This window comes from Hyla sarda, chromosome 12 (assembly GCF_029499605.1).
Source record: "Hyla sarda isolate aHylSar1 chromosome 12, aHylSar1.hap1, whole genome shotgun sequence".
Lineage (NCBI taxonomy): Eukaryota > Metazoa > Chordata > Amphibia > Anura > Hylidae > Hyla > Hyla sarda.
This window is the reverse complement of record NC_079200.1, coordinates 49,632,745-49,659,833: the sequence shown is the minus strand read 5'-3', so window position 1 is coordinate 49,659,833 and position 27,089 is coordinate 49,632,745. Positions and strand designations below refer to the sequence as shown.

General features: G+C 42.8%; 2 protein-coding genes across 4 annotated transcripts in view; one reads left to right on the top strand and one right to left on the bottom strand.

Moving 5' to 3' along the window:
* The window catches only part of STRADA (STE20 related adaptor alpha), a 29,498-nt gene extending 3,993 nt beyond the window's left edge, over positions 1–25,505 (bottom strand). Inside the window, exons 1-8 of one of the 3 annotated variants that reach the window (XM_056548197.1) lie at positions 25,462–25,505; positions 22,849–22,908; positions 20,314–20,371; positions 19,227–19,255; positions 6,741–6,846; positions 3,728–3,849; positions 1,800–1,908; positions 1,415–1,538 (exon numbers count right to left, since the gene is read on the bottom strand). In XM_056548197.1, the coding sequence (XP_056404172.1) occupies positions 1,415–1,538; positions 1,800–1,908; positions 3,728–3,849; positions 6,741–6,846; positions 19,227–19,255; positions 20,314–20,371; positions 22,849–22,860 (560 nt within the window). In that variant the 5' untranslated portion in view covers positions 22,861–22,908; positions 25,462–25,505. The other 2 variants (XM_056548196.1, XM_056548198.1) reach the window with 2 other exon arrangements.
* A 2-nt stretch (positions 25,506–25,507) lies between these two features.
* The window catches only part of CCDC47 (coiled-coil domain containing 47), a 28,961-nt gene continuing 27,379 nt past the window's right edge, over positions 25,508–27,089 (top strand). Inside the window, exon 1 of the mRNA XM_056548195.1 lies at positions 25,508–25,610. The gene's annotated coding sequence lies outside the window, so the exon portion shown is untranslated. The remainder of the gene's footprint in view (positions 25,611–27,089) is intronic.

Sequence of the window (27,089 nt, the reverse complement as noted above, 5' to 3'; positions counted from 1 at the left end):
ATCACGGGTGTCAGTGGCACAGTTCATATCACGGGTGTCAGTGGCACAGTTCATATCACGGGTGTCAGTGGCACAGTTCATATCACGGGTGTCAGTGGCACAGTTCATATCACGGGTGTCAGTGGCACAGTTCATATCACGGGTGTCAGTGGCACAGTTCATATCACGGGAGTCAGTGGCACAGTTCATATTGGGAGGGCATAGTGGCACAGTTCATATCATGGGTGTCAGTGGCACAGTTCATATTGGGAGGGCATAGTGGCACAGTTCATATCATGGGTGTCTTAGTGGCACAGTTCATATAGGGAGGGCATAGTGGCACAGTTCATATCAGGCACAGTGGCAATAATTAAGCAGGTGCAGGGCACAGTGTTTGGCAATATTATATTTGATGGTACAGCATGTGGTAATATTATATTCAGGGTCACAGTATATGGTAATAGTATACTCGGGCACAGTGTGTTGCAGTATTATAATCAGGGGCACAGTATGTGACAGCATGCAGGTCATACAGGGTACAGTAGAGTTAAATCCTCACACTACAGAAGCTTGTTTTCCCCTGTGACTCAATAAGGTAATAATAATGTTGTACAACAGGCAGACACCTACAAAAAAATACCCCTGCTCTATAACATTCATAAATGAATTGAACTGAATTTGTTGGATGGGCCCCCTGGACAGTCACTGAATTTATTGCTTAACTGGTTGGTCAATATGGAGAAGGACTTAATTCCCTGCACAAATTCAGGAAGTTCTGGGGGGGGTGGCAAGAGAATTTTGGTCTAGTCTCCAGAGACCTAAGGAGGTTGTGTCTAGGTCTGATCCAAATGTGATATCCCAGTTCTGCTTTCTATTCTCCTTCTCTTGTTGAGTAATTGATCCCCCTTATATGGTGGATTATATATTCAGATTATATATACTTCAATTTTTGTGAATAATGTTAGTCCAATAAAAATATTACAAGATTCTGCAACGCATCACTGAACACACACACACACATATATATATATATATATATATATATATATATATATATATATATATATATATATATATATATATATATATATACACACACACACACATATATATATATGTTATGTTATATATTTTATTTAAAAAAAAAAAAAAAAAAGAGTCTTTTCATAAAAAACATTTAATTTAACATAATAACATCAGCCCTCCACATTGTTCTCCACTTCCAAAGGCTCATGGACAACAAATCAACATACCTGTTAATCTAGTTATAGATGGGTGCATCACTGCATGACAACAATTTGGTATTCTGGCAAAACTTTGTGGTCAAACCGATGGGAGCTGTAGAGGCAGATGTCCAGCTTTTCCAGAACATCATGAGATACACGAGAGGGGGCAACTGAAGGACAAGCAGTCACTGGAGGTTTGATGTAATTACCTGTGCACATATCCCATGTGATGAATATAATCCAGGGCTTTCAGCAATCCCAGCAGGATGTAAGCAATGGCCAGCTCACTCATGCCATCTGTGAAGTGTGTGCAGATCAGGTCTTTGGCTGATCCTGTAGGGAAATCACAACAGCCATAGTCAATGTGTGGGGCGACAGTGTACCCTTCCCCTCCTGCACTGGTAAGACCTGGGGACATTCTCATACTCAGCATTCCTGCCAGTGCTGAATTTCTTGCACAGGTTACAATGCACTTGTATAACATCCATATGTCCTAACACATCATACGGATGAGAGCTGTCCTGAGTGGACAACTCCTTAAAAAGTGATATAAGCAAACTCATTTGTTTGCTATGTGTGCCCCATTCTACTCACCATAAGCCATAAATGGGGTGACCACCCACAGCTCATTGTCAGCAATGAACGTTGCTCTGTAAGGGAGGATGTTGGGGTGATTGAACAGCTTGGATACATGGAGTTCAGTCTGCAGAGAAGAGACAAGATTAATAGAAAATCACTGGTAACCTATAGGTTTAGGATGTCTCAGCATAGAAGGTATAAGCTTCACATCACTGTTAGTGGACTCCAGGCGCTATATGACCTCCACTTGTCTCTATTCCGTTTCTGTACCACTGTTCCAAAGTCATATGCAGCTCTATCTTTACTACTAATCATGTATGGAACTCATCCTACAAAATCTACAAAAAGAAACCAGATCCAGATCATTCTCCGATCAACAGCACATACACATACAGCTACATGGATCACAGGTAGGTGGTAGGCTGTGACGCGTTTCAGCCAGGTGCTGGCCTTACTCATACACTGATTACAACTACAAAAGGATCATATATATGCAGAAGGGAAAAGAAAATGACAAGACAGGCAACACCTATTCACATGGCATTAACCTCTTCTCCTCCATTCACACAAGACATATCATTATGTACATAATGGTATACATCAGTGATTACCAACCTGGGTGCCCCAGCACTACCCAGGGTGCCGCAGGATTTTTTTTAAATTTCCCACCTCGGCCTGCGTGCCTGTGACTCACAGCGCCGCAGGGTGGGGGAAAGGGAAGTATGTGTGAGCTTTGCTGTGCGTGCGTACACAGCGTCCCCCAGCGTCCACGTCCCCCGCCCCCCTGCGGCCCAGTGAGTGAGTGCCCTGCCGGATTACCTTGCAGGTGTAGTGACCCGTGCCCCAGAGTCCCCCCTGCGGTGCAATGAACGAGTGCCCTGGCGGTGCTCTGCCGGATTCCAGTGCCAGTGTAGTGACCCAATGCCCCAGAGTCCCCCTCCCCACATCGATTCCTGTGCCGGTGTAGTGAAGAAAAATGGCTCTTAAGGTACTGTACCCTTTCCACCCATGTACAGCTCCTCTGCCACCCATGTACAGCTCCTCAGCCACCCATGTACAGCCCTCTGACAACCATGTACACCCCTCTGCCACCCATGTTCCGGACCAGATGAAGGAGAAGGTAACGACGCTTACCAGAAAAGACATCATTTGTGAGTTGCTGTATAAAGCAGCACTGTAAACTACACACCCACAGATAAATAGATATTGTGCATTATGTAATTTTCTTCTCTTTTTTTTTTTTAAAGCCTTAAAAGGTTGGTTGGGAAACCCTGGTATACATAATGGTATGTCTTGTGTGAATGGAGGAGAAGAGGTTAATGCCATGTGAACAAGTGTTTCCGGTCATTTTCTTTTCCCTTCTGCCTCTATATATATGATCCTTTGTAGTTGTAATCAGTGTATGAGTAAGGACAGCACCTGGCTGGAACGCATCACAGCCTACCACCTACCTGCGACCCATGTAGCTGTATGTGAATAAATGTACAACACAAATAGAGAAACACAGCCGCACATCCACCATTTGTATTTTGATCTACTTGCTTCACAGCATAATTTAAAAAAACTAAACAGGTTGTTAGTATAAGTTTTTTTTTATTTATGCTGAGAAGCAAGTAGATGAAAATACAAATTGTGGATGTGCGGCTACGTTTCTTTTTCTCTATTTTTATTTTACAATTGTATGTGAATAAAGCTGGCACCGTTGATCTGAGAACGAGCTGGATCTGGTTTTCTTTGCAGGTCAGTGCAGTCCGCACTGTTTCCATGCTCGGCGGCTGGGCACTGGGGTGAGCTGATTCTATCTTGCTGCTATATCATCCTACAAAATCAGTATGTATTTGCTTAAATACTCTGTGCTGCCAGGAACCCTGCTTATTATGATTTGAGTCTTTTTGGTTTTCTCATGACACTGCCCCAGTTACATACATGCATGTTCACCTCACCTGCAGGAAAGCAACCATGTCATTGGTGCAGGACTCCATGTTAATCCTTCTGACACATACATACTCTCCAGATGGTTTATAACGGGCTAAATTGACTGTCATCAGGTCTTCAAATCCTTTTCCTAAAAATTGGGGGAGGAAAAAAAATCCAATAAACTAAGAGGCAGTTTTTTTGTATTTTTTAAAGGACAAAAGCTTGGTATTTCGCTGGCATAAAACTATATGGGAGAAAAATATAGCCAATAAAAAAAAGCCATGTGGGTTAGCATTGGAGTCCACCATACTACCCAACCCCCCCCCCCCCCCCTTATTGCTTCAATGGAAACCCTTGGGCCACATGAGGAATCACATGACTTGTCATGAGAAAAACACAGGGGGAAGGGAGAGGGTGACAACTTAAACCAACTATTTGAAGAAAAAAAATGTTTTTAATAATAATAATAATAATAATTATATATATGTTTTTCCTTCCTAATCCTTGTTGGGGAGGAAAATGAACAAAGGAGGAAGCTTTTGACTTCATATCCCATCGTCATATATTGTTGTCATATCCCGACCTCCTATCCCGACCTGTAATATGTGTACCAGGTATTGAAATATCTCCAGCCGTACTAAAGTTATGTAGGAACATACATTTCCCATTGATTTGCATGGGACTTTAAGCAAAAACCCTGACCCTCACAAATGGGGGTGGTTAAGGAATAAATTAACTATCCTATATTTTAAGTGGACATATAAGTAACATGCGACCAAGTATTACGGAAATATCTCCAGCCGTTTTGGAAGTTATGCCAAAATTACCATTGACTTGTATGAGACTTTAAAACATAAACCCCGCCCCTGGCAAATGGGGGTGAGTAAGGGTTAAATTACCCAGCCTATGTTTGTTGTTGACATATAAGTAACATGTGTGCCAAGTTTCATGTTAATATCTTCAGCCGTTTGGACGTGATGCTGGAACATACACACGTTGAGTTATTATAACCCGGCGTTGCCCGGTTTTTCCTTCCTAATCCTTGTTGGGGAGGAAAACAAACAAAGGAGGAAGCTTTTGACTTCATATCCCGTCCTCCTTTCCCGACCTCCTCCTATCCCGACCCGTAATATGTGTACCAGTTATTTAAATATCTCCAGCCGTAGATTGCCACCACCCAGCGTATGGAGGACTTGCTTGCTCTTACCCCGGAGGAATACGATAGGTACTCCCAAACCTGGCTGGAATGGCTCATGTTTCAGTCCTCTCCCCGATTTAATGCTCTTTTGGCCTTGTGTCCCCCTACGGCCACATGATAGGCTGCTTCTATCCCCTCCCCTCCATTGTTTCTCCCCTCTCACCCCTGTATTCCTCCCTTTCCCGATCCCCCCTTCTGTTCTGCCCTTCCGTGTATGTCTTGTAGGTGTTGGTCTCTGTCTTCATACCCCTGTACTTCCCTAGTCTGTGTTGTCGGGTCGTTTTCCCTGGTCTGTTATGCTTTTGTCTCCCAGCCTGGCTTCTCTCTTTCTCCCTTTTCTCCTTAATTCTGGCTGGTTACTCCTTGTCCACTGTTCTATTTCTCACGTCTGCCCCCTTCAGTGGGCTATCTTCCCCTTCTTCTGCTGGTTTTGTCACCTGTATTTATTCCTTCGTCCTTATTTTTGATGGTGGATGACTCTCCCTTCCTGATACCTTGCAATTCTGTTGCTTCTTTACCGATTGCTACAGTCCCTGTTTGATACTTTAGACTTTGACTGCTATTTGGTACTATTGATAGGAATATGTTATTGCATTATCTGTCAGTTTCTTATGTACCATCGCACAAAACGGTGCGCCTGTTGGTTTGTTATGTTTTCTATTGAAATAAAATAAAAACATTGAATAAAAAAATAAAAAAAATATCTCCAGCCGTATGGAAGTTATGTGGGAACATACATTTCCCATTGATTAGCATGGGACTTTAAACAAAAACCCCGACCCTCACAAATGGGGGTAGTTAAGGGTTAAATTAACTATCCTATATTTTAAGAGGACATATAAGTAACATGTGACCAAGTATTATCGAAATATCTCAAGCCGTTTGGAAGTTATGCAGTAACATATATTTCCCATTGACTTGTATGGGACTTTAAACATAAACCCCGCCCCTGACAAATGGGGGTAAGGGTTAAATCACCTATCCTATGTTTGTTGTTGACATATAAGTAACATGTGTGCCAAGTTTCATGTTAATATCTTTAGCCGTTTGGACATTTTTGTGGAACATACATACATACATACATACACATTGAGTTTTATATATATATATATATATACACACACTAGCTGAATACCCAGCGTTGCCCGGTTTTTCCTTCCTAATCCTTGTTGGGGTGGAAAATAAACAAAGGAGGAAGCTTTTGACTTCATACCCCGTCCTCATATATTGTTGTCATATCCCAACCTCATATCCAGTCCTCCTATCTCGACCTCCCATCCCATCCTCATATCCGGACCCGTAATATGTTTACCAGGTATTGAAATATCTCCAGCCGTACGGAAGTTATGTGGGAACATACATTTCCCATTGATTTGCATGGGACTTTAAACAAAAACCCAGACCCTCACAAATGGGGGTAGTGAAGAGTTAAATTAACTATCCTATATTTTAAGTGGATATATAAGTAACATGTGATCAAGTATTATTGAAATATCTCCAGCCGTTTGGAAGTTATGTAGTAACATATATTTCCCATTGACTTGTATGGGACTTTAAACATACTCACCCCCATTTGCCAGGGGCGGGGTTTAAGGGTTAAATCACCTATCCTATGTTTGTTGCTGACATATAAGTAACATGTGGCCAAGTTTCATGTTAATATCTTTAGCCGTTTGGACAGGGTTTGTGGCTGTTTTGAGAAAAAAAAAACAAGTGGAAACTTGTCCTAAGAAAGGAGGTCTCCAGTCCTTCTACTATAGCTCTGTGCTGACAATGGGATAGAAGGGCCACCTAGGCACCTAGCCATCTATTCCCGCTCATGCCACCAGCTGCCCTCTTACCTATGATAGTAAGCAAATCATAGCAGTTACTGTCCGGTGTGTATACCCCCATGGTGTCCGGACCGCGGCAGGAGGCTATAGACTCAACACTGGCTGCTTCATCCGTCTGGAGGTAAAGCACAAAGAACATAACATGAGGCCATTAGACTTGTGGGATGTCACAGGATGGAGACAAATTGTGTCAGATGGGTGAAGAAATAGGACATTGTTACACATGGAAACAACTAAAATACCAAATAACATTGGCACTGGAACAAAACAATACAATGTTAAATTAAGATGTCAGATTAATGGAATGAGAATGAACAAGTGTCCATGGATTAGAAGATGCATGAGGCTCCATTATTATTATTTATAGTCAGAGATGCAGCCTGTTATACTCCAGATCTGCACTCACAATTCTGCAAGGTTTAAAGTTATATTCTTAGCTATTTAGTGCCCCGTCATTGTGATATTATCATTATATTATAACCATATGTGGAAAACCACCTGCATTGTGGGAGATCATCAAGGATCAATAGGATAAGTACCGTAATGTATGTACACAGGGACTTCACCAGCAGAATAGTGAGCACAGCTCTGGGGTATAGTATAGGATATAACTCAGGATCAGTACAGGATAAGTAATGTAATGTATGTACACAGGGACTTCACCAGCAGAATAGTGAGCACAGCTCTGGGGTATAGTATAGGATATAACTCAGGATCAGTACAGGATAAGTAATGTAATGTATGTACACAGTGACCTCACCAGCAGAATAGTGAGTGCAGCTCTGGAATAAATTACAGGATATAACTCAGGATCAGTACAGGACAAGTAATGTATATATGTATCCAGACCAGATTTTCTTGTGATTTCCAGTCCACCATACATTTTGCATAGTGACCATTTTCTTTGAGACCTCTCGAACAGATTTTACTTTATATCAATAGTACAATGGTTCTGGAGGTGGATATACTCAGTTTTAACTGACATTTGCTTTTCTTATGAGGCTTTGGGGTTCTTAGTAGAACCAGGAGAGCACAATCACATGGGACTGCATTACACCCTTCATAAAATTATACACAGATACATACACAATTCCTTCCAACAGTTCCAAATTGCCATATTGTGTTTAGAAGAGATGCTTTTAACATATAGGCAAGTCAAGGATTTCTGTTTATTGAAACATATTTGACTTGGTACGTACAGTCATGGCCGTAAATGTTGGCACCCCAGAATTTTTTCAAGATAATGAAGTATTTCTCACAGAAAAGGATTGCTGTAACACGTTTTGCTATACACATGTGTATTCCCTTTGTGTGTATTAAAACTAAACCAAAAAAGGGAGAAAAAAAAGCAAATTGGACATAATGTCACACCAAACTCCAGAAATGGGCTGGACAAAATTATAGGCACACTTAAATATTTGGTTGCACACCCTTTGGAAAAAAATAACTAAAATCAGTGGCTTCCTATAACTATCAATAAGATTCTTACACCTCTCAGCCGGAATGTTGGACCACTCTTCCTTTGCAAACTGCTCCAGGTCTCTCTTATTGGAAGGGTGCCTTTTTCCCAACAGCAATTTTAAGATCTCTCCACAGGTGTTCAATGGGATTTAGATCTGGACTCATTGCTGGCCACTTCAGAACTCTCCAGCGCTTTGTTGCCATCTATATCTGGGGGCTTTTTGACGTATGTTTGGAGCATTGTCCTGCTGGAAGACCCAAGATCTTGGACACAAACCCAGCTTTCTGACACTGGGCTGTACAGCGAGACCCAAAATTCATTGGTAATCCTCAGATTTCATGAATCCTTGCACACATTCAAGGCCCCCAGTGCCAGAGGCAGCAAAACAACCCCAAATCATCATTGAACCTCCACCATATTTCACAGTAGGTACTGTGTTCTTTTCTTTGTAGGCCTTATTCCGTTTTCGGTAAACAGTAGAATGATGTACTTTACCAAAAAAACTCTATCTTGGTCTCATCTGTCCACAAGTTATTTTCCCAGAAGGATTTTGGCAAAATGTAGTCTTTCTTTTTTTTATGTCTCTGTGCCAGATGTGGGGTCGTCCTGGGTCTCCTGCCATAGCGTTTCATTTCATTTAAATGTCGACAGTTTGCGCTGACACTGATGCTCCCTGAGCCTGCAGGACAGCTTGAATATCTTTGGAAATTGTTTGGGGCTGCTTATCCACCATCTGAACTATCCTGCATTTAGACCTCAATCTTTTCTCTTCCGTCCACGCTCAGGGAGATTAGCTACAGGGCCATGGGTTGCAAACTTCTTGATAATGTTGCGTACTGTGGACAAAGGCAAATCTAGATCTCTGGAGATGGACTTGTAACCTTGAGATTGTTGATATTTTTCAACAATTTTGGTTCTCAAGTCCTCAGACAGTTCTCTTCTCTTTCTGTTGTCCATGCTTAGTGTGGTACGCACACACACACAATGCGAAGACTAAGCGAACTTCTCTCCTTTTATCTGCTTTCAGGTGTGATTTTTATATTGCCCACATCTGTTACTTGCCCCAGGTGAGTTTAACCCCTTAAGGACCAGGCCCATTTTGGCCTTAAGGACCAGACCAATTTTATTTTTGCATTTTCATTTTTTCCTCCTCGCCTTCTAAAAATCATCATATTTCCATCCACAGACCCATATAAGGGCTTGTTTTTTGCTTCACCAATTGTACTTTGTAATTACATCCTTTATTTTACCATAAAATGTACGCAAATAAATAAATATTAGTTATTTGGGAAAATTGAAAAGAAAACTGTAATTTAGCAAATTTTGGAAGGTTTTGTTTTCACGCTGTACACTTTCCGGTAAAAAGGACATGTTTTCTTTATTCTGTGGGTCAATACGATTAAAATGATACCCATGTTATATGCTTTTCTATAACTGTACCGCTTGAAAAAAATCTCAAACCATTTTAACAAAATTAGTATGTTTGAAATTCCCCTATTTTGACCACCTATAACTTTCTCATTTTTTCAGTATATGGGGCGATATGAGGGCTAATTTTTTGCGCCATGATCTGTAATTTTTATCAGTATCACTTTTGCTAAGGTTTTACTATTTATAAATTTTTTTATAAATTTTTTTGGGAATAAAATTTTGGACCTTTGTTAAAAATACATTTTCGTTTACGCCGTTCACAGTATGGGATAATTAACAAAATATTTTAATAGGTCAGACTTACACATGCGGTGATACCAAATAAGTGTATTCATTATTGGAGTTAAAATGGGAAAAACGGACGTTTTACTTTTTCATTGGGGGAGGTGATTTTTCACATTTTTATTTAACATTTTTAAATTATTTTATTTATTTATTTACACTTTTTATGTCCCCATAGGGGACTATTCATTGCAATCAGTTGATTGCTAATACTGTGCAGTACTTTTTGTTAAAGTCGGATGAGTAAATGGAAAAAAAAAAATAAAAAATCTCACTAAAATGCATTTTTTCCCCAAATTTCTCATTTTTACATGGGGTAATAGGAGAAAATGCCCCCCAAAATTTGTAAGCCCATTTCTTCTTAGCATGGAAATACCCCATGTGTGGACGTCAAGTGCTCTACTGGCGCACTACAATGCTTAGAAGAGGAGGACCCCCATTGAGCTTTTGGAAATACAATTTGTTTGGAATGGAAGTCAGGGGCCATGTGCGTTTACAAAGCCTCCTGTGGTTCCAGAAAAGTGGACCCCCCACATGTGATCCCATTTTGGAAACTACACCCCTCACAGAATTTAATATGGGGTGCAGTGAGTATTTACAAACCTCTGGAGTTTGACAGATCTTTAGAACAGTGGGCTGTGCAAATGAAAAACAACATTTTTCATTTTCACGGACCACTGTTCCAAAAATCTGTCAGACACCTGCGGGGCGTAAATTCTCACTGCACCCCTTATTACATTATATGGGGGGTGTAGTTTCCAAAATGGGGTCACATGTGGGGGTCCACTTTTCTGGAACCACAGGGGGCTTTGTAAACGCACATGGCCCCTGACTTCCATTCCAAACAGGGGGGGGGGGGGGGGTTCCATTGTTCTGGCACTATGGGGGCTTTGTAAACATACGTGGCCTTCGATTCCAGACATATTTACTCTCCAAAAGCCCAATGGCGCTCCTTCCCTTCTAAGCATTGTAGTGCGCCTGCAGAGCACTTTACATCCACATATGGGGTCTGGGCATGCTGGGAGTTGTAGTTTTGCAACATCTGGAGGGCTACAGTTTAAAGACCACTGTATAGTGGTCTCTAAAATGTAGCCCTCCAGATGTTGCTAGGCTACTACTAACCGGCTTCCGTAGGATTGACGCACCAGGGAGCCGCATCGCCGTCCTCTGCTGCCCGCTGCCGATGGTAAGTGGACCTCCGGCTCCAGTCACCGTCAGTTCCCCGTTCAGCCCGGACTACTGTGGGTGGGCAGAACGGGGGAACCAAACTTTAACCCCCCCCCCCCCCCCCCCCGATCTGCTATTGATCGGTTGCTTCTGACTGACCAATAGCAGGGATAGGAAGGGTGGCTCCCCTGCCCCCTCACTCCTATCCCTTCAGGGGTATCGTGGGTGTCTTGGACAACCCTGATCCCCCTTATTTTCAAGGGTCACCGCAAATCGCCGGTGTGAATTCATGGGGCCGACATGCGGGGGACCCCCCTGGGTATTGGCACAGGATGCCTGCTGATAGATATCAGCAGTCATCCCGGTCCGGTCCCTGCCCGGGACCGAAATTCAGACGGGCGTACGGGTACACCCTTGGTCCTTAAGTACCAGGGCATACCTGTACGTCCGTGGTCCCAAAGTGGTTAAAGGAGCACCACATGCTTGAAACAATCTTATTTATCCACAATTTTGAAAGGGTGCCAATAATTTTATCCAGACCATTTTTGGAGTCTGGTGACATTATGTCCAATTTGCTTTTTTCCCCCCTCCTTTTTTGGTTTGCTCCAAAGGGAATAAAAGTGTATAGCAAAACATGTTACTGCAATCCTTTTCTGTGAGAAATACTTACATTTTCTTGAAAAATTTCAGGGGTGCCAACATTTACGGCCATGACTGCATATGGTTGTGATATGATCATTTTTCAGTGAATCTGTTGCAGGAGTTGGTATAACAGTGGGCCTTTTACAGCATAAAGGGGTCCTGCAGCTGAAATTAACTTCTCCCCTATCCACAGGATAGGTGATAAAGTAGTGTGGAGGTCCGACCGCTGGGACCCCCTGCGATCTCCGGGATGGGACCCTGTTTCGCTCAGTGACGGCAGGCACTCTATTCATTTCTATGGGAGTGCTGATGATTGCCGAGTGCTGGACTCTGTTCTATACGAGGCTCTCACAGAAATCAATAGAGCACGCTCTGTTCCGGACATCGTGGGAGGGTCCCAGCGGCCGTTCTCCCTGCAATCAGGGACCCTGCAATCCCCTATCCTGTCAATTTTGGCTGCAGTACCCTTTCAGTCCACACTGTACAGCACAAGTCTCTTCAGACAGGCCCTAGCATAGAGAGGCTGGGGGAGGGATATTTGGAGCCATCTATATGCCTACCCTGTGCTCCTGACTAGACAAGAAGGTTGTGAACCACTATCCTGTCTACTGACTTGTATTTTACCGCAGAGTGCATAGTATAATGGGAACAACAATAAATGATTTGTCAATACTAGACCAGGTAGTTGTCCTTTGTCTGGGAAAGGTAAACTAGCCTTAAGTCGCTTGCATTTTGCAGACCTGGGCCAACAATCTGCTAATACAGGAGTGATATGCTAAATGTGAACATGATAATGAAATGACAGACGTCACAGCACTGTACAGAACAGGCAGGACTTGTGTGAGCACCACAGTCTCATCCCAGCAGCTTGGTCTATAGCAAATCTTTATAGGGAACCCATCGTTTTTCATACCTTCAGTGTAGTTAATATTACCTAATAACAGCCTACTGGTGTCATAAGCTCTAGATATAATGTACATCATGGTTTTACCTTACCATATAAACACTTGGCTGAAGAGACAATAGAAAAATGGTGATCAATTCGATTATATGCACAAGCTACAAAACAGATAATCAAGTTAGATAAAGAGTAAAACTTTATGGAAAGGGACTAAAGATTTTAAAAGGTCTTTGTTAATGGGATTTTCTTTATATGATTAGATGATAGGGCTACATTGAGTAGATTCTGTCATTTGTGACACCCCTCTATTAGCAGGGATAGAAAACCACTGCAAAGAGTGTCTTCCACTTTGGAGGACTGTTTTACATGGCCCCCCTTTTCTTTGTAAAGGTGCCATGTAATACCAAAAATCACCTGCAGTGGCCACTGCAGGGAAAATGCGCAGGCTGGACTAGGTCTTCCTATGAATTGGAGATCCCTTTAAAGTGTACCTAAATGTTCACATGTCTTACTGATACAGTAGGGCAAAAAAGTATTTAGTCAGCCACCAATTGTGCAAGTTCTCCCACTTAAAAAGATGAGAAGCCTGTAATTTTCATCATAGGTATACCTCAACTATGAGAGACATGAGGAAAAAAAAATAAATCCATAAAATCACTGTCTGATTTTTAAAGGATTTATTTGCAAATTATGATGGAAAATACGTATTTGGTCAATAACAAGTTAATCTCAATACTTTGGTATATACCCTTTGTTGGCAATGACAGAGGTCAAATGTTTTCTTTAAGTCTTCACAAGGTTTTCACACCCTGTTGCTGGTATTTTGGCCTATTCCTCCATGCAGATCTCCTCCAGAGCAGTGATGTTTTGGGGCTGTCGCTGGGCAACACGGACTTTCAACTCTCTCCAAAAGGTTTTCCATAGGGTTGAGATCTGGAGACTGGCTAGGCCACTCCAGGACCCTGAAATGCTTCTTACGAAGCCCCTCCTTCGTTGCCCAGGCGGTGTGTTTGGGATCATTGTCATGCTGAAAGACCCAGCCACGTTTCATCTTCAATGCCCTTGCTGATGGAAGGAGGTTTTCACTCAAAATCTCACGATACATGGCCCCATTCATTTTTTTCTTTACACGGATACAGCCCCAAAGTATGATGTTTCCACCACCATGCTTTACAGTAGGTATGGTGTTCTTTGGATGCAACTCAGCATTCTTTCTCCTTCAAACACGACGAGTTGAGCTTTTACCAAAAAGTTCTACTTTGGTTTTATCTGACCATATAACATTCTCGCAATACTCCTCTGGATAATCCAAATTCTCTCTAGCAAACTTCAGACGGGCCTGGACATGTACTTGCTTAAGCAGGGGGACATGTCTGGCATTGCATGATTCGAGTCCCTGGTGGCATAGGGTGTTACTGATGGTAGCCTTTGTTACTTTGGTCCCAGCTCTCTGCAGGTCATTCACTAGGTCCCCCCCATGTGGTTCTGGGATTTTTGCTCACCGTTCTTGTGATCATTTTGACACCACAGGTGAGATCTTGCGTGAAGCCCCAGATCGAGGAAGATTATCAGTGGTCTTGTATGTCTTCCATTTTCCAATAATTGCTCCCACAGTTGATTTCTTCACACCAAGCTGCTTACCTATTGCAGTTTCAGTCTTCCCAGCCTGGTGCAGGTCTATGATTTTGATTCTGGTGTCCTTCGACAGCTCTTTGGTCTTGGCCATAGTGGAGTTTGAAGTGTGACTGTTTGAGGTTGTACAGGAAAAGGAAGCACAGAAAATGCAGGGGTTCTGTCTCCCAAGCGCTACTGTTTAGATGAAATCGAGATGCCAATGGATACGCAGGATTCTTTTATTTATTCTTGTATAAAAGGTACAACTGGACAACGTGTTTCGGTGTGTTCTCATGCCTTCCTCAGGTCCACAGTAGAAACTGCAAAGGTGCATATAAGTATACATACATGGTTGGTATATAAAAAACATATATATATAAATCTGGATGCCCCGTTTTGGGTAAGTTCCATAAAAGAGTAATAATCAGGATAAAATCATCATAATGACACCAGTAAAAAGGTATGTATACATGGTCATGTAAAAGGTATGGTGATGTGTAGGGGAGACAGCAACTCCTTGTTAAAATGTTAAAACATTTTAAATGATGATAGCAGATCGGTATGAGTCCCTGGGGTAGTGGTCTTAATCAAGACAGGCAGTAAGGGAAGTATAGATGGACAATGAAGGTACTGATGTCCATAGTAAGGCTGATGGCCTATAACAGTGATGGCGAACCTATGGCACACGTGCCACAGGTGGCACGCCGAGCCCCCTCTGTGGGCATGCGGCCACAGGCACCCGTCACATTCCGGACACATTTCGGGACACAAGGATGTCCCGGTTACCTCTCTGCAGTCCAGCGTTAGCTTTAAAAATGCAAGGACCACCGGGAGGTAGAGCACGCAGGGACGTCACGTCAATGACGTCCCATGCGTGCGCCCATAAAGCAGAGCAGAGCGGAGCATCAGGGAGGACGGAGGATGACGCGCGCATGGTAAGTGACCAGCGGGACATCATCTTCGGTGTTCCGACACAGGCATACAGCCTCCAGCCATACACTGTATATGGCTGTAGGCTGCCTGCCTAATGTGGGGGGGGACACTGCCTGCCTAATGTGGGGGGGGGAACACTGCCTGCCTTAAGTTGGGGGGAGGAACACTGCCTGCCTAATGTGGGGGGGGGGAACACTGCCTGCCTAATGTGGGGGAACTTATACTGCCAACCTTGTGGGGGGGGGGGGGGGGGGATTATACTGCCAACCTTGTGGGGGGGGATTATACTGCCAACCTTGTGGGGGGGAATTATACTGCCAACCTTGTGGGGGGGAATTATACTGCCAACCTTGTGGGGGGGAATTATACTGCCAACCCTAATGTGGGGGAACTATACTGCCAACCTAATATGGGGGAACTATACTGCCAACCTAATGTGGGGGAACTATACTGCCAACCTAATGTGGAGGAACTATATACTGCCAACCTAATGTGGGGGACTATATACTGCCAACCTAATGTGGGGGACTATATACTGCACCTAATGTGGGGGACTATATACTGCACCTAATGTGGGGGACTATATACTGCACCTAATGTGGGGGACTATATACTGCACCTAATGTGGGGGAACTATACTGCCAACCTAATATGGGGGAACTATACTGCCAACCTAATGTGGGGGAACTATACTGCCAACCTAATGTGGAGGAACTATATACTGCCAACCTAATGTGGGGGACTATATACTGCCAACCTAATGTGGGGGACTATATACTGCACCTAATGTGGGGGACTATATACTGCACCTAATGTGGGGGACTATATACTGCACCTAATGTGGGGGACTATATACTGCACCTAATGTGGGGGAACTATACTGCCAAGCTAATGTGTATTCTGATTTAATTGCTGTGCTGGCACTTTGAGGGGAAAAAAGTTGGCGTGCATTACGGTTCGGGCACTCGGGCTCAAAAAGGTTCGCCATCAATGGCCTATAACATTAGGTAAAGGAGGTATAGGAAGGCAATGACTAGAACCTTCATTGCCTCCCTATACCTCCTTCACCTAATGTAATAGGCCATCATCCTTACTAGGGACATCAGTACCTTCATTGTCCATCTATACTTCCCTTACTGCCTGTCTTGATTAAGACCACTACCCCAGGGACTCATATCTATCTGCTATCATCATCCAAAATGTTTTAACATAAGGACCTGATGTCTCCCCTACACATCACCATACCTTTTACATGACCATGTATACATACCTTTTTATTGGTGTCATTATGATGATTTTATCCTGATTATTACTCTTTTATGGAACTTACCCAAAACGGGGCATCCAGATTTATATATACATATGTTTTTTATATACCAACCATGTATGTATACTTATATGCACCTTTGCAGTTTTTACTGTGGACCTGAGGAAAGCGTGAGAACACACCGAAACACGTTGTCCAGTTGTACCTTATATACAAGAATAAAAGAATCCTGTGTATCCATTGGCATCTCGATTTCATCTAAACAGTAGCGCTTGGGAGACAGAACCCCTGCATTTTCTGTGCTTCCTTTTCCTATATAGTTCTTTCCGTCACCCTGCCTGGGTATAACGGACAAGGGGGAACCAAGCAGCAAGGTGTAACAGTCCACCTCACACCACCACAGAGTAGTGCCATACATGCCGCATCACTCTTGGAGGTCAGTACCACTGCATAGGTGTGGTGGTGGGTTATCTCCCTTCTCTTCCCTCTTCTTTCCATTAAGAAGTATCCTACCTACTACGTCAGAGAGCGCCCCATATCTTTTTTCATTTTTCCTCCCTTTCTGTTTGAGGTTGTAGACAGGTATCTTTTATACTGATAAGTTCAAACAGGTGCCATTAATACAGGTAACAAGTGGAGGACAGAGGAGGCACTAAAAGAAGAAGTTACAGGGCTGTGAGAGCCAGAAATCTTGCTTGTTTGTAGGTGACCAAATACTTATTTTCCACCATAATTCGCCAATAAATTCTTTAACCTCTTAAGGACCACGGGTTTTTCAGTTTTTGCACTTTCGTTTTTTTCCTCATCACCTTCTAAAAATCATAATGCTTTCAATTTTGCACCTACAGACTCATATGAGGGCTTACATTTTTTTGCGCCACCAATTGTTCTGTGTAATGACATCAATCATTTCACCACAAACTTTACAGTGAACCCCAAAAAAGAATATATTTGTGGGGCAAAATTGGAAGAAAAACAAAGCCATTTTGTAACTTTTGGGAGCTTTAGATTCTACGCAGTGCACTTTTTGGTAAAAATGACACCATATCTTTATTCTGTAGGCCCATACGAATAAAATGATGTCCTACTTATATAGGTGGTTTAATTTTGTATTACTTCTGGAAAAAATCATAACTTCATGCACGAAATATGCATGCATATGAAGATGTATGAGGGCTCATATTTGTGCCGTGATCTGAAGTTTTTATCAGTATCATTTTTGTTTTGATCGTTTATTAATTTTTTCTGGTGTAAAAAGTTACCAAATACGCTATTTTGGAATGTGGAATTTTTTTTGCGCGTACGCCATTGACCGTGCAGTTTAATTAACAATATATTTTTATAGTTTGGATATTTAGGCACGCAGGGATACCACATTTATTTAATTTTTTATCCACACACTTTTTTTTTTTCTTCAAATGGGAAAAGGAGGGGTGATTCAAACTTTTATTAGGGGAAGGGTTAAATCACAGTTAATTTTTTGTCACTTTTTTTTTTTTTGCAATGTTATAGATGGGGGGGCTATAACATGCAATACACTCTCACACTGATCAATGACATATGCCATAGCATAGCTTTGATCAGTGTTATCGCCGCCTGACTGCTTCAGCCTGGATCTCAGGCACGGAGCAGTCATTCGGCGGTTGGATGCGGAGGAGGTAGGTAAGGGATCTTCCTCGTGCGACCTTCACCGCGGTAGTCCCGATCAGCCCGACTGAGCTGCCAGGAGTGCATTTTTGTAACTTTAGCCGCGGCGACCGACTTTAACTGTCTAAAGGGTTAATAGTGTGCATCACCCCTATCGGTGACGCCTGCTATTAGCCACGTGTCCCGGTCATTGTTAGAGGTACAGGACGCTCTGTGTCCTTAAGGAGTTAAAAAAAAAAAAAAAAATCAGAAAATTTTATTTTATGGATTTTTTTTCTCATTATGTCTCTCATAGTTGAGGTATACCTATGATGAAAATGACAGGCCTCTCATCTTCTTATGTGGTAGAACTTGCACAATTGGTTGCTGACTAAATACTTTTTTGCCCTACTGTATGTTAGAAGTTATGATCCCCGAGATCCCCACCAAGCACCGAACGTTGTGTCTCTTCAATTCTGAAAAAAGCTGAGCACATGGAGTACGGATGTAGTGAAAGTCTCATGGAGTGCATGGGTCACTTTGTTATCAGACGAGCGATTGTGTCGCTTATTCTAGTGGGGAGAGGTCTCAGTGGTTGTGTAAACCTTTAGGTACACTTTAGCTTTACCCCTTTAAAAGTGTATAACATTAGCATTAGGGTTTAAATATGGATCTAAAACAATGTAAACAGTACGTGATACTTGAACAATTTATATAAAGAGATTGTCCACAGGTTCAATTTGCCTGTAGTGTTACCACAGGGGAAAGAAAGGATTTCAAAGGACCCATTAAAATATATTGAATGATCTCAATGTAGTTAGGAAAGGTCCTACAGGGAATAGGACGCTTTTCCAGACAGTTTTTTATTCCAGCTATATGAAGAAGAGGTCTTCAGTGAGGGATCCCTTAAAATATTCTCACAACCCCTTTAATAAAGACCAATTACAACAAAACACCCCAACTAACTTCTTTTCAGGTTTTAGGAAGAGCCATAAAAACCTACTGACAGACTGACCGTACATTGCACATATCATTAATCTAACTGTACAGGTGCAAGAGACACTTTTACAGGCCTGACCAAGATGCTGGGGATGAAACTGAGCCTCACATCACAATGTCTCCATGCAGCACATACAGAAACAGGGTGCAGAGACAGGACGTCTCACTTACTTTCCTTCGAGAGTCCCCTAAATGAGAGTCTGGAGGGAGGGAGAGGAGGATCCGCTCAGCTTATAACAGCACAAGAATAGGACACAACTGCTGCTTTAAAATTAAACTCCACTTCCAATCGCACCGAAAGAAAAAGTTCAAAAAATTCTGCAGTTTCCTTCTTGAAGTCAGTATGTTGTATATTAGCAGCACTGCGACCAAACAGCTCATACATAACTATATCTGGGCTTCTGCAACGCACTGCTCCCAGGTTCCAGGAATCCAGCAGAATTTTTAATAAGAGAATAAATGCTCAGAACAGAGAAGTTTAAAGCGTTACTATTATATGTAGAAATTTTTGACATGTCGTTCAGACCTGTCAAAAGCTAAATCGCACCGGGCCTTAGTCCTGAGACCCACTGTGATCATGAGTTATAGCCAGGTAAAGCATGCAACAGCGCATTCCGCTTTACCGCAGGCCATCCCATCTGACTGATGTGCTCCATAGACTATAATAAAGCACAGCTGTTGGATGGAGCCTAACAATTGCCTGTACAACATCTTAATGTACATAGACGACAGTAACACTTTTGTCAAAAGTTTTATCAGTCTAGGTGTCAACACTGAGACACCCACCGATCATTAGAACGTGCGCTTCTATCCCCTGTTCTCTGCAATCTCCAGCCAGTTTCATTTCATTCATAGACTTATGATCTAGAGGTCATTTGTTCTAATGATCAGAATTGAGACCAAGACCAATCAAAACTGTTAAAATGTCTTTGTGACACATTAACAGTCTTAATAAAAGGGACAAAAGCAAAATAAGTAAAGCAAAGTACAGTATATGCAGAAATATTCAACAGTTAACATTGGTTTATTGTATGCATATTATACACAAACATGGAGTGTTCCTTTAAATGCCTGCTACCTTGATAAAATAATATATGGTATCTTTAAACAGGCTGAAGGGACATTCCAGGCAAAGCTAGTTAGTTATGCATGACCCCCTATGGCCCTGCACTAGGCATAGTGTATTAGCTTTGCCTGGAGTGTAGGAAATTGACATTTCAGAGACATTCTCCATAAGGGAGGGATAAAGCCGACTTACCTCCAAAAAACTCCAACTCCCTCAAACCATCAACCAGGATCCTGTCTGAAACCCAACGCTGTGGAGATCAAGAAAAGAATGTCTGACGTTACCAGCACGAGATAAAGAGCCGGGGCCGATGCTGTGTGAAAAGTGTGGAGTGGTGCTCCAGTGATCTGCTGATAAATCCTAACTATAAGCCATCAACAGAAAGATCTCCTTCAGTCTAGGTTTTTTTCCGGTATTTTTTGGAATACTGGCATTGCAAATCTTGAGCCAAAGCCAGAAGTGTAAAGGGAAATATAAAATAGGGACTTATACTTCTCCTTCCTACTGGATCCACTTTTTATTGTGGTTAAAAAACTGCAGTGGCAGCTTTCCAAAAAACGCCAGAAAAAAACCTGCATGGAAATCTAGCCTAAAAGATGCATGCACACCACATTTTATGCATCCGGCAGGAGAATTTTAAAACAGCTTGTTGACAGATCTCTGCCTGATCCATGCAGGACCCCATTTATTTCAATGAGCCAAACTTCAGTCAGCTCATTTTCCAACTGTATTTGGCTCTTTGACCTGGACTGAAAAAGATGTTCTGCTGCAGTTTTCAGTCCAGGTCAAAAGCCAGATATGGTCAGAAAGTTAGGTAACTGGAGTCACTAGCTGACTCCATTCAACTCATTCAAATAAATCAGGTATGGCACGAATCTGGCAGCAGGCGGTTGTGAAATTCTCCCACTGAATATCGCTGCTCGATGGATGCATCCTTCCACTCAGTATGAAAAAAACAAAAACAAAAAAAACGAGTTCTTTAAAGATAAATTAAATGAGCAGCGTCAGATTCAAAAACTTTTTATATGTTGTACATGTTGGCAAAACCTTAACCTTTCTAATATACTTGATAAGAAAATTAAAAATGTTCCTTTTATAGAAATTAGGGATCGACCGATTATCGGTTTGGCCGATAATCACGATTTTGGGCATTATCGGTATCGGCAATTACCTTGCCGATAAGCCGATAATTTCCCGCCCCCCGCAGCGCCCCCAACGCACCCCGACCCCATTGCCTCGCCCATCCCCGGTTTTATAATTACCTGTTCCCGGGGCCCGAGGTCCACACTACTTCTGGCTCCTGCTGCGTCCTGCGTTAAGCTGTGCGCAATGACGAGTGACATGACGGACCGGAATATCGGTATAAGTTATCTGCTATCGGCCCTAACCTCCACCGATTATCGGTATCGGCCCTAAAAAAACTATATCGGTCGATCCCTAATAGAAATCATGGCTTATAAAAAATTTTTTTTTAAAAACACACCACTAGGGGTCCCCATACCATCCAGAACACAATCCTGTCTGGCTGCAGCATCATCTTTTTCCAAGCTGAAGCACAGGAATGGACAAAGTCCAGTAAGTGAGGGTGGGATTAGTACTCCTCTGTGCTCACTCCTGTCCCATCAGGCTGCAGCAGAGAGGAGGGAGTCACAGAGCAGCCTCCAGTGATTGCATGAGACTAAGCTCTCAGGGAGGAACACAAGTCATACAGAGTAAGGACACTTTTTTTTTCGGGATATGACAAGTACACTTTAAGTAAAAATCCATACAACAGGCCTAGACAAATACCAGGTCGCCATGGCAACTAAAAGTTTGGCACCAGTGATCTGGTCAGCTTGTTCTATACAGTTGTCACAGCTGCTCACTCTGCCACCATTCTTAATGTTGGTATTTCCCACATTTGGCCAATAACAAATTGGGATTGCCCCTCACAGTGCCTGCCGGTAGGTTCACCCGGGCAGCGGCTTTACTTCCTTACACATGGAGAGGTATGAGGAGGAACGAATGCCAGAGTGTTGTGAGCAGACCCTCTGGGGACACAGAGGCTGGAGGACTAGACAGGAGCGGATAGAAAATACCGGATGCACTGCACCTCAGCAATGAAGCCTCTTCGTCCTCATCCTATTGCTGTCACCATGTGTGTCATTCAGCTTTCCCAGACTTGGTAAGAGGAATGACACACATTGTGACAGACATGTTTGTCATCCAGTTTTCTTAAGAACACATAGAACCAAGAAATCTTTTGAGAGGACACTAATGACTGTGACACAGGGAAATAAGGGGACACTAATGATTGTGACACACGGGTAGATGAGGGAACAGTAATGACTGCGACACAGAGGGGGAGATGAGAGGACACTAATGACTGTGACACAGGGGAATAAGGGGACACCAATGATTGTGACACATGGGTAGATGAGGGAACAGTAATGACTGTGACACAGAGGGGGGAGATGAGAGGACACTAATGACTGTGACACAGCTGGGAGATAAGGGGACACTAATAAATGATCATATGACGTCACATAACATCATGTTGCTTGACATGTGGCATCCTGGCTCCTAACATTTTTTTGCTGGCTCCTAAATTAATAAGAAATTTGTTGAGCCCTGCTATACAGAATGATGCACCTAAAAACCTCAGGGTAAAAGATGGTGACTGTTCACAAGCTTATGGATTTCTTGCAGTTCTTCAGTTGCTCAGTAAACATGTATGGACATACTTACAAGAAAAGACATGGGGTCCTCTTTATGTTGAAGGATTTATGAGATGCCATAAACTAGAACCTGCAAACAGAGGAAACATCTGACATCACATTACAGTCCAAAAAATAATGAATGCAAGCACACCCTGAATAGACACATTGGAGAGATTTATCAAAACCTGTCCAGAGGAAAATCAGGTCTCTGAAAAATAAGACGCAAGCAGATTGGTTGCTATGGGCAACTCAGCAACTTTTGATAAATCTCCCCCATTTTCTTCACAATTTGGATGTTCGGAGTGACATTTCCGCCTTCACATTTGCTATCAAATTACTGTTTCTATATATCTATCTAGACCAGTGATCTCTAAACTTTGGACCTCCAAGTGTTGAAAAACTAAAACTCCCAGCATGGAAGTCCACAGTATAGATACCACTGGTGTATATATCTAAAAAACAGTTTTACAACCTGATCAGAGGTGTACGTGTAGCCCAAAGAGAACAGAAGTGTTCCTAGAGACATCAGGGATGTGGAAATCCTATCGCACGACGCCCAGGACATGCAGTTCAGGACATGCAGTTCAGGACATGCAGTTCAGGACATGCAGTTCAGGACATGCAGTTCAGGACATGCAGTTCAGGACAAGCAGTTCAGGACAAGCAGTTCAGGACAAGCAGTTCAGGACAAGCAGTTCAGGGTGCCGAGCAAGAGAATTTCTCTGACATTTAGCCCAGGGGGCTGGACAGATAACCCAGGGCGCTCAGGGGTGTATGGAGCAGGCTACTGACTCAAATCTTTCCATATACCCAGCAGCCCTGATTTCAGTAGCTCGTGGCCACAGCTAATAGTCGGCATGCGGCGATCACCCCGGCCAACTATTAACCCTTTAGATCACCGCTGTTAATGATGTCTAAAGGGACAGGTAAAGCTCCCTGGTGGTCTAGTGGAGTAGATAGTAACATGTAAGTTTGACTACAAGGTGAATGGTGTAAAAAAGAAAACCACCAAAGTTGCAAAATTAGGTATTTAAAAAAAAAAAAAAATTATATCAATTTCACCTCGCCAATATTTTTCTCTTTTTTTTTTGCTTCAGGGCATATTTTACGGAAAAATAAAAGGCGTCATTAAAAAGTGCAAGTAAATGTGCTTCCATTTTAGTCCCTTGGAAAAACTTTTTTTTTTTTTTCCAGTTTCCACACCTCAGGACACGGAGCCCTGTGGTCACCAATTAACTACATTACATGTCTATCATCAGTGTTCCCCAACATGTGCCAGCTGTTATTAAACTATTCCTATCATGCCCTGATAACCAGAGGATGGGGTACCTTAAAGGGGTACTCCGCTGGAAAACAATTTTTTTTTTCAACTGGTGCCAGAAAGTTAAACAGATTTGTAAATGACTTCTATTTAAAAATCTTAATCCTTCCAGTACCTATCAGCTGCTGTATGCTCCACAGGAATTTCTTTTCTTTTTGAATTTTATTTCTGTCTGACCGCAGTGCTCTCTGCTGACACCTCTGTCCATGTCAGGAACTGTCCAGAGTAGAAGCAAGTCCCCATTGCAAACCTATGCAGCTCTGGACAGAGGCGTCTGCAGAGAGCACTGTGGTCAGACAGAAAAGGAAATTCAAAAAGAAAAGAACTTCCTGTGGAGCATAAAGCAGCTGATAAGTACTGGAAGGATTAAGATTTAAAAATAGAAGTAATCTATCCCCTATCCCCGCCCTGGCTTTGCCATGTCACAAAGCGGTGGCTGGCACACCCCCTCCATACACCTTGTATCTCTGACTCTCCCATAGAGATGCATGAAGGGGGCGTACCGGCAAGCACTTTGTGCCATGGTTGACACACTGCATTTAAGAGGGGGGGGGGGGGGGGGGAGTCTTTTCAGTGGTCAATCATCATGCCCCGCGAACCCCCCCCCCCCCCCCTTCCGAAATCTAACATGGATACAATTTTATACTCTGGATAACTCCTTTAATACCACACACAACCCAAGAACAAGTGTGACGCTGCTTCTTTCTTTTTTTTAAAGAAATGTTTATCTTTTTTCTATTCCAGCATAACCCCTTTAATGATTCTTGCCAGGGAACTGCAAGTCCCAGCATGTCCATAACAGCCCAAAATTGCTTGACAAAAAAAAAATAAAAATAGCTACCAAATCCTGATTGGTCAAATACATAGACCAGTATTTCCCAACCAGGGTGCCTCCAGCTGTTGCAAAACTACAACTCCCAGCATGCCCAGACAGCTAACAGCTGTCCGGGCATGCTGGGAGTTGTAGTTTTGCAACAGCTGGAGGCACCCTGGTTGGGAAACAATGATATAGACTGACCTATGTCTCCTCACCAGGGTGCCTCCAGCTGTTGCAAAACTACAACTAGTTTTGCCACAGCTGGAGGTAAGCTGTCCGGGCATGCTGGGAATTGTACTTTTGCAACAGCTGGAGGCCCCTTGGTTTGGAAACACTTTTACACCATAAGCCTGGCACCCCCCCATTAAGACATTGGCATGCTGTGACTTACAGTACCTCAGCAGCTCTGAAGGAAAGGGACGCCGGTTACACGTAAGCAGTAGTAGTATACACAATACACACAGCCGAGTGACAACACACACACTGCCTGACACAATACACACCCCTCTTCCTCTGCCTGTCTGGACCTCGGTTACTTCCGCTTTGCCCCGGAAGTGACGTAAGTATAGGCAGCGCTGTCTCCTGTGGGTTTACCTTATGCTACGTCACTTCCGCCGCGGCCTGGACTTTGTAGGAGAGGCGATAAGGAAAGGTACGGATACCGGGAGAGGTCGGGTAATATATAGGGTTATGGGTGAGACGGGTGTATAATGAGGAAGACTATATACAGATATGTCAGGGGTAGTGATTGGCATATGCCTTAGTGCACGCTGGGAGTTGTAGTGTCAAGTTAGCTGGATGTCCACAGGTATTATCAAGCACAGCATTGTATCTATGGTCTTCTATGGCGCCAGTTATTAATATTGTAAAGACATGTCAGGTTTTGATTTGATAAATTCGTCTAAATCAGTGTTTTCCAACCAGTGTGCCTCCAGCTGTTGCAAAACTACAACTCCCAGCATGCCCGGACAGCCAAAGGCTGTCCGGGCATGCTGGGAATTGTAGTTTTGCAGCAGTCAGAGGCACCTATTTGGGAAACACTGCTCTAAATCGCATCATGGAGGGCCAATAAGTGTTATAAAGCAGTGTTTCCCAACCAGTGTGCCTCCAGCTGTTGCAAAAATAAATCTCCCAGCATCCCCTGACAGCCTTTGGCTTGAAATTGAAGTTGTGCAACAGCTGGAGGCACTATAGTTAGGAGACACTGCCTTACAGGAGCTTTCATATTTCTTCTGTATACATGCCCTTCACATCTGATGCCCTTTTGTGCTAGTGTTTTTTTTTTTTTTTGCAATGCCCTTTATGTCAGGGGGCTGTGCGGGAGTAGTAGACTGTAGAGTCAGACATTGGTGGACAATGTTGTGTATTATTTTTTTTCAGGAGCGCCTGATATTCATATGACTTGACCCAGAGCAGGTTCACCAGAACACAGGCAGGGGGAGGTAGAAGGTTCCTAACATCCAAGGAGAGGCTGGATACAGAGCTTTAAAGGGGTACTCCGGTGGAAAACTTTTTTTTTTTTTTTTTTTTTTTAAATCAACTGGTGCCAGAAAGTTAAACAGATTTGTAAATGACTTCTATTAAAAAATCTTAATCCTTCTAGTACTTATTAGCTGCTGAATACTACAGAGGAAATTAATTTCTTTTTGAAACACAGAGCTCTCTGCTGACATCACTAGAGATGAGCGAACTTACAGTAAATTCGATTCGTCACGAACTTCTCGGCTCGGCAGTTAATGACTTGTCCTGCATAAATTAGTTTAGCTTTCAGGTGCTCTGGTGGGCTGGAAAAGTTGGTACAGTCCAAGGAAAGAGTCTCCTAAGACTGTATCCACCTTTTCCAGCCCACAGGAGCACCTGAATGCTGAACTCATTTATGCAGGATAAGTCATCAACTGCCGAGCCGAGAAGTTCGTGACGAATCAAATTTACTGTAAGTTCGCTCATCTCTAGACATCATGAGCACAGTGCTCTCTGCTGACATCTCTGTCCATTTTAAGAACTGTCCAGAGTAGAAGAAAATCCCCATAGAAAACATATGCTTCTCTGGACAGTTCCTAAAATGGACAGAGATGTCAGCAGAGAGCACTGTGCTTGTGATGTCAGCAGAGAGCTCTGTGTTCCAAAAAGA